The sequence below is a fragment of the Dendrobates tinctorius genome, unplaced genomic scaffold, assembly GCF_039654945.1.
Source record: "Dendrobates tinctorius isolate UK_male_01 unplaced genomic scaffold, ASM3965494v1 ptg000008l, whole genome shotgun sequence".
Classification (NCBI taxonomy): Eukaryota; Metazoa; Chordata; class Amphibia; order Anura; family Dendrobatidae; genus Dendrobates; species Dendrobates tinctorius.
The window spans coordinates 73031930-73048130 of NW_027361676.1; the positions used below are offsets into that span (position 1 = coordinate 73031930).

Below are 16201 nucleotides of genomic sequence, written 5' to 3' on the forward strand. Positions count from 1 at the left end.
CGAGCCCCGACGTGTACCCATACAGTAGTTTTCTCCCACATATGGGGTGTCAGCGTACTCAGGACAAATTGGACAACAACTTTTGGGGTCCAATTTCTCCTATTACCCTTGGAGAAATAAAAAAATGGCGACTAAAAGATCATGTTTGTGGAAAAAATACGATTTTTTTATTTTCACGCCGGTCGTTATAAACTTCTGTGAAGCACTGGGGGGTTCAAAGTGCTCACCACACAACTAGATAAGTTCCCTAGGGGGTCTAGTTTCCAAAATGGTGTCATTTGTGGGGGGTTTCCACTGTTTTGGTACATCAGGGGCTCTCCAAACGCGACATGGTGTCCGATCTCAATTCCAGCCAAAAACGTCAAATGGCGCTGCTTCCCTTCCGAGCTCTGCCATGCGCCCAAATAGTGGTCTACCCCCACATATGGGGTATCAGCATACACAGGACAAATTGCACAATAACTTTTAGGGTCCTGTTACCCTTGGGAAAATAAAAATTGGGGGTGAAAAGATCATTTTTGTGGAAAAAATATGATTTTTTTAATTGTACCGCTGTACGTTATAAACTTCTGTGAAGCCCTTGTGAGTTCAAAGTTCTCACCATATATCTAGATAAGTTCCTTGGGGGGGTCTAGTTTACAAAATGGGGTCACTTGTGGGGGGTTTCCACTGTTTAGGTACATCAGGGGCTCTCCAAACGTGACATGGCGTCCGATCTGAATTCCAGCCAATTTTCCATTGAAAAAGTAAAACAGCGCTCCTTCCATTCTGAGCTCTGCCATGCGACAAAACAGTGGTTCCCCCCCACATATCAGCTATCAGCGTACTCAGGACGAATTGCACAATAAATTTTGCAGTCCAATTTCTCCTGTTACCCTTGGTAAAATAAAAAAAATTGAACCTGAAGTATTTTTTTTGTGAAAAAAAGTTAAATGTTCATTTTTTTTTTTAAATATTCAAAAAATTCCTGTGATGCACCTAAGGGGTTAATAAACTTTTTGAATGTGGTTTTGAGCACCTTAAGGGGTGCAGTTTTTAGAATAGTGTCACTTTTGGGTATTTTCTATCATATAGACCCCTCAAAGTGGCTTCAAATGGTGTTGCAAAAGTTGAGAAATCGCTGGTCAATTTTTAACCCTTATAACTTCCTAACAAAAAAAAATTTTGGTTCCAAAATTGTGCTGATGTAAAGTAAACATGTGGGAAATGTTACTTATCAAGATTTTTGTTTGCCGTATCTCTGTGATTTAAGGGCATAAAAATTCAAAGTTGGAAAATTGCGAAATTTTCAAAATTTTCGCCAAATTTCCGTTTTTCTCACAAATAAACGCAAGTTATTTGAATGAAATTTTACCACTAACATGAAGTACAATATGTCACGAGAAAACAATGTCAGAATCACCAGGATCTATCGAAGCGTTTCAGAGTTATTACCTCATAAAGGGACAGTGGTCAGAATTGTAATAATTGGCCCGGTCATGAACGTGCAAACCACCCTTGGGGCTTAAGGGGTTAAGAACCGCTCCCTACCCCCTACCAAGTATTCCCACTGCCCTGGCGGGCGCTCCATACTTGCAAGATGGCTTTATAAAAAAGCTCAAGATCGATAAGCAGGCAAAGATCTTGGCTACAATTTACACCAGTTTTCCGGTATGCATTTTAGTAAATTGTCAGTGGTTGACCTTACACCATTTTGCTAAGCCCAGTTCCTTTTTTAGAATAATGCCAGAACTAGCACAAAAAGGTAATAAAAAAGTTGGAAAATATCACTTGTACTAAATTTTGTAACAATAATTTCCCTCTATTGCCTTTGGAAATATAGTTAACAAAGTAATAATTTTTTTGTATTTTTTTAACCCATTTCCGACATATGATGTACTATACCATCCAGATTACCGGGGCCCGTATGACCATGGACGAGATATTACGTCATGAATGATCAGCCATGCTAACGGATTCTCACAGCTGACACCCGGCACTAAGTGCCAGGAGTGGTCACGAACCGCTCCCAGCACTTTAACCCCCGACACACTGCGATCAAACATGATCGCAGCGTTCTGGGAGCAGGCAGAGGGGCTGTCAGCTGTAACAGCGCCTCTGCCTTTGGATCGGACACCCCGTGGCATGACGCGGGGGACCCGATTGCTCCCATGGTAACCTGATGTCATGGCGACATCCGGGTTACCAAAGCTCAGAGACATACTGTCATGCGAACTGCATGTCAGGAAGTCTGATGTCAGTGTGCACAGAGTGCAGCGCTGACAGCTTATATGGCATGCAGATCTGCATGCCATATAAGCGATCAGCCTGCACAAAATGAGTGACCCATAGTGGGACACAGTGTAAAAGTAAGAATGAAAAAAAAAAAAGAAATAATTGTAAAAATAAAAAAAATAATTAAAAAAATCAATATTACAGCAATAAATAAATATGTGAATAAAAAAATCTAAACAATAAAAGTACACATATTTAGTATTGCCGCGTCAATAACGACCCGACCTATAAAACTGTCCAACTAGTTAACCCCTATAGTGAACACCATTTAAAAAAAAAAACAAGGCAAAGAAAACCAATGCTTTATCATCATACCGCCGAACAAAAACTGAATAACACTTGATCAAAAAGATGGATATAAATAAACGTGGTACCACTGAAAACTGGTACCGCTGAAAATGTCATCTTGTCCTGCAAAAAACAAGCTGCCATATAGCTCCATCAATGGAAAAATAACAGTTATAGCTCTCAGAATAAAGAGATGCAAAAATAATTATTTTTTCTATAAAATAGTTTTTATTGTATAAAAGCGCCAAAACAAAAAAAATAAATGAGGTATCACTGTAATCGTACTGACCTGAAGATTGAAGCTGCTTTATCAATTTTACAACACGCGGAGCGGTATAAACAGCCCCCCCCCCAAAAATGTCATGTGCCCGAAAATGGTACCAATAAAAATGTCAACTCGTCCCGCAAAAAATAAGACCTCACATGACTCTGTGGGCCTAAATATGGAAAAATTATAGCTCTCAAAATGTGGTGAAGCAAAAATTTTTTTGCAATAAAAAGCCTCTTTAAGTGTGTGACTGCTGCCAAACATAAAAACCCGCTATAAATGGTAAATCAAATCCCCCTTTATCACTCGCTTAGTTAGGGAAAAATAATAAAATTAAAAAAGTGTATTTATCTCCATTTTAGGGTTAGGGTTGGGGCTAAAGTTGGGGTTGGGATTAGGGTTAGGTTTGTGGTTATGGTTAGGGTTGGGATTATGGTTAAGGGTGTGTTGGGGTTAGGGCTGGAGTTAGAACTGGGGGTTTCCACTGTTTAGGCACATCAGGGGGTCGCCAAACACGACATGCATCTGATCTCAATTTCAGCCAATTCTGCGTTGAAAAAGTCAAACGTGCACCTTCCCTTCCGAGCTCTGCCATGCGCCCAAACAGTGGTTTATCCCAACATATGGAGTATCGGCCTACTCAGGACAAATTGCACAACAACTTTTGGGGTCCAATTGTTCCTGTTACCCTTGGGAAAATAAAAAATTGGGGGCAAAAAGATCATTTTTGTGAAAAAATTTTTTTTAGATTTTTACGGCTTCTGTGAAGCACTTGGAGTTTCAAAGTGGTCACCACACATCTAGATAAGTTCCTTAGGGGTCTACTTTCCAAAATGGTGTCACTTGTAGGGGTTTTCCACTGTTTAGGCACATCAGGAGCTCTCCAAACGCGACATGGCGTCCGATCTCAACCCCAGCCAATTTTGCATTGAAAAGCCAAACGGCGCTCCTTCCCTTAAAGGCGCTGCCATGTGCCCAAACAGCGGTTTACCTGCATATATGGGGTATCAGCATACTCAGAACAATTTGTACAACAACTTTTGGGGTCCAATTTCTCCTGTTACCCTTGGTAAAATAAAACAAATTGGATCTGAAGTAATTTTTTTGTGAAAAAACGTTAAATGTTCATTTTTTTTTTAAACATTCCAAAAATTCCTGTGAAGCACCTGAAGGGTTTATAAACTTCTTGAATGTGGTTTTGAGCACCTTCAGGGGTGCAGTTTTTACAATGGTGTCACTTTTTGGTATTTTCTATCACATAGACCCCTCAAAGTGACTTCAAATATGATGTGGTCCCTAAAAAAAAATGGTCTAAAAGTGAGAAATCGCTGGTCAACTTTTAACCCTTATAACTCCCTAACAAAAAAAAATTTGGTTCCAAAATTGTGCTGATGTAAAGTAAACATGTGGTAAATGTTATTTATTAACTATTTTGTGTGACATATTTCTCTGTTTTAGGCCTCTTTCACACATCAGTTTTTTGCCTTCAGGCGCGATCCGGCTTTTTTTGGAAAAAACGGATCCGGCAAAATGCAATGCCGGATCCGTTTTTTCCCCATTGACTTGCATTAGCGCCGGATCGCGCCGGATGGCATTGCGTTTCATCCGTTTTTTGCCGGATCCGGCAACTTGTCTCATTCCGGCGTCTTGAAAAAACGTCTACTGTAACGTTTTTTGTCTCCGGCGAAAAAGCCGGAAGCGCCGGATCCGGCGCTTCCAGCTTTTTGCTACAATGAAAGTCTATGGGCGCCGGAATGCGCCGGATCCAGAAAAAGACGGATCCAGCAACCGGATCCGGTTTTTTTAAGTCTGCGCATGCTCAGATCCAATTGGCCAGCCGCCAGGAACAGAGACGGATCCAGCAAAAAAACGGATCCGTTTCTACAGTTCTCCAAAATTTATGCCGGATCCGTTTTTTCTAAAAAATGCCGGATCCTGCCTGACGGCAAAAAACTGATGTGTGAAAGTAGCCTTAAGGGCACGAAAATTCAAATTTGGAAAATTGCAAAATTTTCACTTTTTTTTTGCCAAATTTCCGTTTTTTTCACAAGTAAACGCAAGTCATATCAAAGAAATTTTACCACTAACACGAAGTACAATATGTCATGAGAAAACAATGTCAGAATCACCTGGATCCATGGAAGAGTTATTGCCTCATAAAAGGACAGTGGTCAGAACTGTAAAAATTAGCCCGGTCACAAACAAGCAAACCACCCTTAGGGGTAAAGCGGTTAAACACCAATACACAATCTGTATTTTTGTGGAGATTTATTTAATGCTCATTTGCATTATGTAACAATAAGTCACACTTTTTTTTCAAATGGCATCGCATCAAAAAAGCCTTGTAGTTACAGGATAATGTTTAGTTATGTTTTCTCCTTATTAGTTGACAAAATTAAACAAAAGATCTAAACATAATAAAATGCATTATAGGTATTTCCATTTTTTACTTTTATGGCATATTTACTGCTGGAAAAGCCATAAACGATCCTATAACAGATGTAGATCCCACCAATGTGACCAGCGTCTATCTAGAGAACGGGTCCCTGATTCGTGGTGCTGTCAGTGGAGCAGAGGTTAGAATTCCCATTCATTTGTATGGGAATTTTGACCACGTCCCTACTGAATACCGTGTGGGGTGGGGGGAGCCGTCCTGTAGGTGGATGCCCGCTTCCCTGGTGGGATACACATCCACTGTACACTTATGGTGTATCCTCTGAATCTGCCATAAAAGAACAAGATGGGAATACGCTTTTAACTGCTCTCTTCTGCACACGCTGAGACTTATGTAAAGATGCAAATGAAATCGTAGAGTTGTAGTGAAAAATGTAGGTTGAGTAATAGATAAATACATTTAATGATGTGAGTTTTTTACCAGCTGTAACATTTGTAGTAATAACTGTATTTTATAACAATTGAAATAAATGTATATTCTCACCAATGTGTCATCTTTGATTTTCTTCAAACAAATGACTATTTCAATATTAAACAGTATCAGTTTTTCCTACATTGCGAAATCTGTATTTTTGATATGTTGTATCTGTTGTCCCATTGACTACGTGTAAAGGAACAATAAAGAAATGAATAATAAAAGTACACAATAAGTATAGTCACCCTCACTGTAAGTATGCAGCCATTTCTACATGATCCTGAAACAGGTCTGCCAGTAACACTGGGATAGTCTGCAGATTTGTTTCATTTTCAACTGGTAATGGCCTGATAGGGGTTGTCCCATGTATTTTGTAATTTGCACATAATTTTGCTGTATTTTGTATTGACTTTTTTTGCAAGCATTCAATTAAAACCTAAAGGGGTTGTCCTGTCCAAATCAAGTGACTGCTGACTTATGAATCCCTCCAGCGTACGCACTGTGCACTGCGGGGATTCGCTGGCTTCATACCCGGGATCAGAGGGTATGTATGAGTAGGCCGGGGTCACACTTGTGAGAAACTCGCACCTCAATACCCGGCACTCGGGACCGGAGTGTGCAGCTGCATGTATTTCTATGCAGGTGAGCGCTCCGGTTCCGAGTGCCGGCAGAACTGCCGGGTGTTGAGGTGCGAGACTCGTGCGAGTTTCTCGCAAGTGTGACCCCGGCTTTATACAAACTCCTGGCCAGTGGGCGTGGCCTCGCTCTCTATACATTTGTATTGAGCAAGGCGGCGCCCCTTCCAGGGACGAGGCCGTCCAGTAGGTGTGACCGAATAGAGGTGTATGGAGCAAAGCTGCTGTCATTGGCCGTTGGTATATATAACTCATACATACCCTCTGATACTGGACAACCCCTTGAAGGGGGAACTTAGTCGAGGGGAAGGGGGTCTTAGTAATCTTCTGTACTACTACAGACTGGACAGTGAGGTTTCTGCTCCAGCCAGTTGTCTTACAGCCAGAAACAGGACAGCGAGGAGGGAAGGGGCATGGCCCAGCTCCTCAGACACACACATTTCTTTACACTGTATATGTCTCAGTTTTAAGTGTAATTAAAAGTAAAGGAAATATAAAGGGAGGGTGTTCTAGTATCTTTTTTTTGTTTCTTTTGCTCCTTTAAAATGGAAAAACAGGTGAAACGATGTGCGTGTAACATTTCTAGCCCATTGCCAGTGACGACAACCTAATCATTTTTGATTACTAGAGAATCCTTGTAAAATAAATGTTGGATATTCTCATTCTCTATTCCAAATGTCTTTGGTCAAAAAATAGCTGAAATGCAAGGAAAAAAACCTCCAAGGACATGGTTAAAATTCAATTACGGTAAGTAGTATAGAGAAGCCGCCTTTCCATATACATTCATATGTCTGTAAATGTCCTTCTTGATGTTTAGTGCGGTATCTCCGCTGGTTTGTCACACACCGGTTTCTGTATTGTTTGGGCTGCTTCACATCGCACAAAGCCAAGTACATGACCCCTCGGTTATATTCATGCTGGATCTGTGACCTTTAGGATTTTATGAAGTAGTATATATTGTAGGTGTCAGAAAGAGGGTCTTTACTGTGAAAAGCACGTCGTGCAAGTGCAATGTCTCGTTCTTATAAAGGTGAAAGTGCGGTGCGTTTGTGTTAGTGAAATTTTTTTCTCTAAGGTATATGCTATCAAAATACATATATATATATATATTTGCTTTGCAAAAGCCTCTTTTCATGTTGTTTGGCAAATTATTACACTATAGAAAATCCTATTCATTACTGACGTCTTAGATGCGGTTTTCACTTTTAACCATAGTTGGTAAACCTTTGGCTTTATACCACTTGAAAACCTACAATACGCATCATTAAAGCCATCTGGGCTTCTTGAAATAAGTTGTGGCTGAAGTTTGCTCTGTTTAAGCTTTTGGGTAGACTGTGACCGCGTCATATCCTTCTGGTGGTCTCATGCGTGCTCTTGCATGGGCTTCACAATACAGCTGACCCTCCACAAAGAAGTATCCTTTCTGCTTCAGGTTCAGATTGCAGTCTGCACAGACAAAGCAGTCGGGGTGGCGAAACTTATCCTTAGCTTTTACCACAGTGCCGCTATATTTTGAAATAAAAAAAAAAATAGATGTTTCAATGTTTATCTTATTGACATGTTATTTTTTTGTAAATTGCTTTTTTTTTTTTTTTTACATGTGCTCAGCATCTTGCAAGACCCATATCATAACAAACTTTGACAAATGATAATACAGGGCAGCTTTCCATACTAGGACATCTCGAGATCTAGAGTGAAACATATACAAGATGCTAATGTCCCCAAATATTGCACCTCTTGGCTTAAAGAGGTTGTCCACTACTTTTTCATTGATGACCATGTCTGATTATTCAGGGTTCAGCACCCCCGTGAATTGGCTGTTCTCTGTGTTGGCGGCCGCCGGCCGTAACTGCTCTATTACGGAGCTGTTCCATCTTCTGAGAGTCAAAGTTCCTTACACTTGCCAGTCCTACTCTAGCATGAAGACCACAGAACAGATGAAAAAAAATCCTCCAATATTTGAGAAAAAAGCAAAAACAGGCAGAGATGCTTACCGGTATAGACAGGCCTCAATACAAATGCACTATCAGGGTGCAGCAGACACAAGTAAAATGGCAACTGCACAGGTGCAATAATACCAAATGAAACAACCAGCCTACAATCAGGGATTGGCCGTGTGGTACACCAGTGCAAAAAAATAATCTGTATGTGGCAATGTTCACACGGGGAATGCAGAGCATATGGTTCTAAGCCTCTTAGTAACACCATATAGGGGGGCTGCCCAGTGCTAACTAGAATGCATCCCGTGTGAACAGAGGCCACAGTTTACAGAACCATTTGTGCCCAACTGCACCCTGAAAAGATAAAAAGTGCACAAAAACATCAATATATGTAAGGTATTGGTTAATATTATGGCCATAATACGTAAGCTGGCAAACTAACGTCTTCTGAGAGTGGCCGCTGGAGTTTACTACACATCCGCCTCCTATTGATTTGATAGGCCACTATCAGAAGACAGAGCAGTTCCGGCCGGCGGACTTTGCCACTGACAACAGCTCATCGGCGGGGATGGCTAGGTGTCTGACCCTGAACGATCAGGTATTGATAACCTATCCAAGGATAGGTCATCAATCACAAAGTAGTGGGCAACCGCTCTGCTATATATCTGTGTATGCCAGAAAACTAGTAAGAATGAATTAGTAACTTGCCCCAATGTGTGGCTCTAGATCACCCCTTTATAACATGATGCCAAATGCATGATTGTTCTGAGGACACCAAACTGCCTATGAATCCCAAAGGAAAAATATATTCTTTATGCACCTTTAGTAGTAGCTCAAAACTAAAGTATAATATAATGTCTCTGAGGGAAAACGTTCCCCTTCAGACAAGACAAATATATTCTCTGTAGGGAATCTCCTAAAAATGCATTTCTTATTTACAGAACTTCTAATTGTCTTCATTTTATGGAATTCATTGGGAGCTAGATGCTGAGAACAGTTGCCTTGTGCTTTCACCCTGATAGTCCTGTGGAACATGTGAGGATACTTCAGTAACTGTCCAAACTAGAAGCACAGTAACTTACAAGCATTCAGTAAGATTGTATATAAGCTTTTCCTTTCTCTACTGTTCAGGCATATTACCCTATCATATGTACTTGGCTCCATTTTTCTTTATGTTACACGATACATTATGATGGCACCTACACACACTCTTTACAGCAGTCAAGCGCTATGGGAAGTGTGAGAATGGTGAACAACATTCACACTATTTTCTCTTGCTTAAAGGGAACCTGTCAGCAGGATTGTGCACAGTAACCCACAGACAGTGTCAGGTCGGCGCCGTTATACGGATTAAAATCATACCTTGGTTGATGGAATCCATCTTGTGGTTGTTGTTTTATCTGTATTTTTAGTTTTCAGTTAATGAGATGCTCGTGCTTCAGGGCAGCTTGGGGGTGGAGCTTAATGTGGTTCTCTGATTAGCTATGCATCGGTATGGGCCGCCCTGGAGCACGAGCATATCATTAACTGAAAACTGCAAATACAGATTAAACAAGAACCACAAGACGGATTTCATCAACCAAGTGTCATTTTAATCAGTGTAATGGTGCAACTTGACACTGTCTGTAGGTTACTGAGCAAAATTCTGATGACCGGTTTCCTTTAAGGATTCTTTACAGATAGGCTACATGCCCACGATCAGGAATAGAAGCGTTTTGGACGCTTTTTTTTTTATGCCTCCAAAATGTGACTAATCACGCAGGTAAATCTGCATGTTCTTCGTGAACTATTCAGATTTAATGCATCTATTGAATGGCTATGCGGGAAACTAATCCAAAATTAACATGCTGTGGCTCGTAAAGCCTCACCGAGGGTGAGTTTACAGTACAAAAGCACAGTGGGCACGGAATTTCTATAAATCTCAAGTAGAACGCAGCAATTTGGACGCAGTGCAAATGTGCTGCATCCAAAACGCTGCTTTTCCTGATCGTGGGCACGCAGCCTTAAAGGAGTGAGGAGTGCACTACCATAAATAGCAATGCCAGACACTATATTATTTAAAGGGATTTTGTCAGTGGGTCTTGTTATTTAATCTGAGAGCATCATGATGTGGGGACAGAGGCCCTGATTGCAGACGTCACTTACTGGGCTGATTTCTGTAGTTTGAATATAATCAGTGTTTTATCAGCAGGAGATTTTCACTAGAGGACTATGTAGTCCTCGATATGTATAACCCCGGACCCACCAATGGCAGCTTTATGCCTATGCACAGTGTACACAGAAAGCAGCCCATTAGTGGTGTGGGCAAGGTTATACATAGCTTAGCATTAAGAAAACTGATAGATCTGCAGCAGAAAAAAACTGTGATTTTGCCATGGAGCTGTAGCAAACAGCTCAGTAAGTGACACATCGCTGGAATCGGGGCCCCTACATCAAGCTGCTCTCAGATTACATAGCACAAATCTGGTGACACATTCCCTCTAAAAAGAGCTTGATGCTTTTTCACAACAAATGGCATTGCGTGTTATAAATAATCTAGGGCTAGATAATATATAACCATATTTTGAGGATTATAAGATGCACCCAAAATTTGGAAGGAAGAAAATAGGAAAAACATTTTTTAATAAAATGTTGATGCTTCTTATGGTCTGCTTTTGGGGTAGGTTACCGGGGGGGATGGCGGCTGTGGTGGAGCGGGGTCCCAGGAAGCAATGTTGATGCAGGAAGCTGGGGACGGTGGCAGGAATGGGTGTTGCTGTGGGTTCTGGGCTTGGAGGAGGGGGTGTACGGTGATGTGAGCCTGCGGCGGGTTCCAGTCTTTTACAAATTGTTGGTGGAGTCTCTGCAATTCCCCTCTGGTCTCTGAAGCGTTGCACCACAGAACACCCCCTCCTCCCAGCCCTGGACCTGCAACATCGCCCTTCTGCCACTGCCTCCGCAAGCTTCCAGCAGTGACCTTGACCCCCGCTCCACCGCAGCCCCCTCACCCCAGGTAAGCTACATACGGATTATAAAATGCATCACCATTTTACCCCTAATTTGAGGAGGGAGTGCGTCTTATAATGCAAAAAATATCTTTCTTCAACCTATGTATTACTAAAATAGCAGAATGCGTGAGTAGCTAAGTGTTCATGGTGTACGGTGGTGTGAGGGTGCGGCGGACTCCGGGCTTTTACAAATTGTTGATGGAGTCCCCGCACTTTCCTTCGTTTTCACTGTGGTGGACATGGGCCATTTTCCCCAAAGTCCACCGCAGGGAAAATGATGGAAAGTGCGGGGACTTCGCCAATTTTGGGAAAGTCCTCGGGCCGCTGTAGCATTGCACTGCTGAACACCCCCTCCTCCACTCCCTGGACCTGCAACATCGCCCTTCTCCAGCCACTGCCTCCGCAAGCTTCCTGCAGCAGTGACCCTGCCTTCCTGGACCCCGCACCACCGCAGCCCCCTCACCCCCCGCGTAAGTTACATTCGGATTATAAAATGCATCACCATTTGGGGGGGGCGTCTTATAATACAAAAAATATCTTTCTTCAACCTATATATCGCTAAAACAGCAGAATACGCGAGTATCTAAATGTTCAATACCTATATTTATACCCATTTATACTTACACTATCCCGTTCCCACATCTGTCACATAGGGGAACTTTTTGCACAGCTGGTACGCCTGTGCTGGGCTTGGACACCGGGGCTCTTACACTTCTTGTGCCTGCAGGACGATCTAAAACAAGAATTTTTACAAAGAATTTTGTTTTTTCTTTTATTCTTAATATAATATTAAAGATAGAAAATGCAATTACTGAATGATTTGTTATACCAGTGATGTAGCTAAATATTAGTTTTATGTAAAGCCACTGATGGGGCCAGATAAAAAAATAACCTCAGGGACCAATGGTGAAGGTGGACAGATGAGGGTGGGGGCACTTGGCCCTTGTTTCCAGCTACATAATACATTACATATATGTGTACTAACCAGAATCATCGTCAACCATATCTTGCAGCATTCTGAAGGAACCAGACTGCCGCGGTCTACTATCAAGTTCTGCGTCATCATGGAGGAGCCTGTAAACATCTGACTGTGGTCCGGAGGCAGGTATTGGATCACTAAAAAAATAAATTAATAATGAATCCATCACGTAAGTAGTGCTGTTACATGGAACAGTGATCCCAACATTATCGTCCAGTATTGCAGACTCTGTGAAGGATACCATAGGACTACAGGTAAAGCGGTTGTTTACTACTTGAACAGCTCCTTCCTAAATACAGCAGTGCCCCATGTAAAACAAAAACCCCATTTATTTATCCGACTGGCACCATTCCAGTGATGCTGACGCTGTGTCTGTCGGCGACATTTATAGCTGCTCACATGAAGTAATGTCACATGAACAGCAAACAATACAGCACCGTCATCACTATAATGGCACCTGTCTGGGAGGTCAATATATGGTACTTTATTTTACATGGGGCACTCTTGCATTTATGAAATGTTTGTCCAGATAGTGGACGAACCCTTTAAAGTGTTTGTACCAAGCTGTGAACTAAGGTTATGGGATAACTTCATGAACGTTCAAAGTTCTACCATTGAGACCTCCCGTGATCAGGAGAACGGCCATCAATGGTGATCCCAGGGGTCAGATTCCAAGCCAATCAGGAAGTTATCGATAGGGGATAACTTTACTTCTCACCCGGGTGTCATACTCCTATTTATATGATGCTAACCGCAGCTTTAAACGTTTAAGATCTGCCACTGTTTTTTGAGAACTCATCAAGTGAATCTTATATATCATTCAGTAGGAAAAAATGTAAATAGTATGGTCCGATTTCTCGCTGTTCCAGTTTGTTACTTATTTGATTCCGATCTATGGTACTTTATGGTCCACATGGACCTTCATCAACATCTGAGAACAGAAGAGCTGTGCAGTCTGTGGAAAGCTGTGCTAACTAGTACAGGAGGAGAACTTAAAATACTCTTAAAACATTTGCAATGGTGCTTTATTATAGGTTTGTCCTACTATGATACAGATGATCTTTCAAAGAAACCCTACACGCGGGACCGAGCAGCCACTAAACGGTGCGATGGGGAAGTGCCGTACCACTATGTTTAACCGTTTTATACTCGGCACCTGCGGAAGCTGATAATCAATCATTGGGGGTGCTGAGTGTTGGACCATCACCAATCTGATACTTGTGATCTAATGATAGGTCATAAATATCAGATTCATAATAGTAGATAACCTTTAAAGAAGCACTCCCACTAATTTTAGCTAGGACTTAGCTATACATCAGCTTATAAGGTCATTTACGAGGGAGATGAAAGAGAATGGTTGGAGATTAGTGATGAGCCAGTATACTCGTTGCTCAGGTCTCCCTGAGTATGCTTGGGTGGTCTCCAAGTATTTTGGCGTGCTCGGAGATTTAGTTTTCGTCGTCTCAGCTGCATGATTTATGGTTGCTGGACAGCCTGAATACATGTGTGGAATGCCTGTTTGTTAGGGAATCCCCACATGTATTCAGCCTGTCGGCAAGTCACAAATCATGCAGCTGAGACGACGAAAACAAAATCTGCGAGCACGCCAAAATATTCGGAGGACATTTGAGCATGCTCGGGAAAACCTGAGCAACGAGTATACTCATCACTATTGGAGATGAAGGCCTCCAGACAAGCTCTTTGACGGATTTTTCTGTTAAGGGCAGTGTATGTCCGACGATGTATAGACTTATAAAGAAGTTTCAAAAGTCAAACAAAGCAACATTTTTAATGCAAAACCCTTTACCCTTTTGGAAAAATGCTTAAAAAAATTGACTATCCAGCATCATTTTAGTAATGACCACCATATTAACTTTCAGCATCTCCGAACTTAATTAGGGTATATTCCCTTTTCTAATATTTTTCACTGTAGTGTCTCAGTGCCAAGAGCTGATCTATGTGGCAATAGAAAGTGGACAGCTACAGACTGTCCTGCGTACAGCTACATGATGGTATCATTCATAAATGCAGAATGGTTGTGTAACATTGTGATCATGTAACAATGTGCAGGGTTTGATGAGTTTTGCTTTCTATTTACCTATTAAAAGCAAACATGGACTTTACAAGTAGGATATTTAGCAAATTGACTATATATTAAAAACAAAACTTATATAGACAATACATTGAAATATAATATTTCCATTTGGGTGAATGCTCATGGATGTCTCATTGAAGCTCCAGTTTCTACAGATCATAATACGGCACACATAGAAGTACAGCTCTGGTAAAAATTAAGAGACCACTGCAAAATTGTCAGTTTGTCTGATTTTTCTCTTCATAGGTATATTTTTGAGTAAAATGTAAATTGCTCTTTTATTCTATAAACTACTGACAACATGTCTTCGAATTTCCAAGCACTAAATTTTATATTTATTTTCAGAAAATGAGAAATAGTCAAAATAATCAAAAATTCGCTGTTCCTTCAGACCTCAGCAACCAACGCTCTTGTCTGTGTCCCTAATATTAACATAAAAAGGGCTGGTTACCTCTTGCTTGGCAGCAGAAATCACCGCAGCCCCGGTATTAAAATATGGTTTCCGATAAAGGCAGCAAAGTCTGTGCAGGTTGAATGTCTCAGTGTTACATTACCGCGGGTGCTGTAACCTCCTAACATGTCGTTTTTCTTTCCAGACTGGTGCCTGTACATTAAATCACTTGATTGTGTTTGACATCTCTTAAAGGGGCTATCCACCCTCAGTGCATACGCCTTTTTCTGGACACACGGATGTTGTAGCAGGTGTTCCCCCAGTACGCAGCGCCATTCTGGCGGACCCATCCCTTCTATGCATTACATGGGTGACCATTCCTTCAAATGGCCGGCTCGTAAGCATCATTCCCTATTTCCATATATTATCCATTGTACAATCGATCTGACATCATTCCTTTTTTTGTTTTGCTTTGGTTTTTCTTTTAACTAAAGTTTGGTACCGCATAAGCCTGTGGTTTGTTTTTGTACGCTCGTCAGAACATTTTTATTTTTATTTATTTTTATTTTTTTTTAAGCTCGTCTTCATTTTTGGTCTTTTGACCATTTTTGTCTCGTTTCGTAAATGTTAAATTTGTGTTCACACGTCACTTATGTGGTCCACTATAGAATAGGATGAAACTTTTTACAGATACCCCCCCAAAAAATTAAAGTTTGTACACTGAGCCTCGGAACTTGTCGTCACTTTTGCCACTTGCCCTTCCCCTCTTAAGTCTTAATAATTGAGTCTGACATGGTTGCCCTTAACTGTACGGACAAGGTCCATTGTCCTGTAATAGTGTGAATAGCGGTTTAGCCATGTCCTGCGTGTACTGTTCTAATGCAGTCTTCATCGTTGATTATGAGGCCAACATACACGTTTTCTTTATTTTGTCCGGCTCAGTCTTCCAACCCCCTATGGGCAATAGTGTCCAACATTAGCCCTCCTGCCTGCTGACACATTGGGGATGCGACTCCCTCCCGACTGACATACAATGCTGAGCTATGCAGCCTCCCTCTTTCTTTCTGCACTCCTGTCCGCTGCACAAATGCGATTTCTGTTCCAAAATGTTTGATTTCAGTAGGACTTTGTTCCATGTTGTACTGCATAATTCTTCAACTGATCAATAAAAGCTCAATAATGCATTCAAAAAAATAATCAAAAATAATCCAGCACTTGCAGACCTCAAATAATGCTAAGAAAACAAGTTCATAATAATTTAGAAATGACCATACTAATGCTTTAACTCAGGAAGAGTTCAGAGTCCTGGGTTCGAATCCCACCAAGGACAACATCTGCAAGGAGTTTTGTATGTTCTCCCTGTGTTTGCGTGGGTTTCCTCCCACATTCCAAAGACATACTGATAGGGCATTTAGATTGTGAGCCCCATCGGGGACAGTGATGATAATGTGTGCAAACTGTAAAATGCTGTGGAA

General features: G+C 41.3%; 1 protein-coding gene across 3 annotated transcripts in view; it reads right to left on the bottom strand.

The window, feature by feature from the left end:
• Positions 1-5083: 5083 nt before the first annotated feature.
• The window catches only part of PDLIM3 (PDZ and LIM domain 3), a 64235-nt gene continuing 53117 nt past the window's right edge, over positions 5084-16201 (bottom strand). For all 3 annotated transcript variants that reach the window (XM_073578664.1, XM_073578656.1, XM_073578675.1), the window contains 3 exons: positions 12247-12377; positions 11886-11994; positions 5084-7839 (listed from right to left, as the gene is read on the bottom strand). In XM_073578664.1, the coding sequence (XP_073434765.1) occupies positions 7650-7839; positions 11886-11994; positions 12247-12377 (430 nt within the window). In that variant the 3' untranslated portion in view covers positions 5084-7649. The remainder of the gene's footprint in view (positions 7840-11885; positions 11995-12246; positions 12378-16201) is intronic.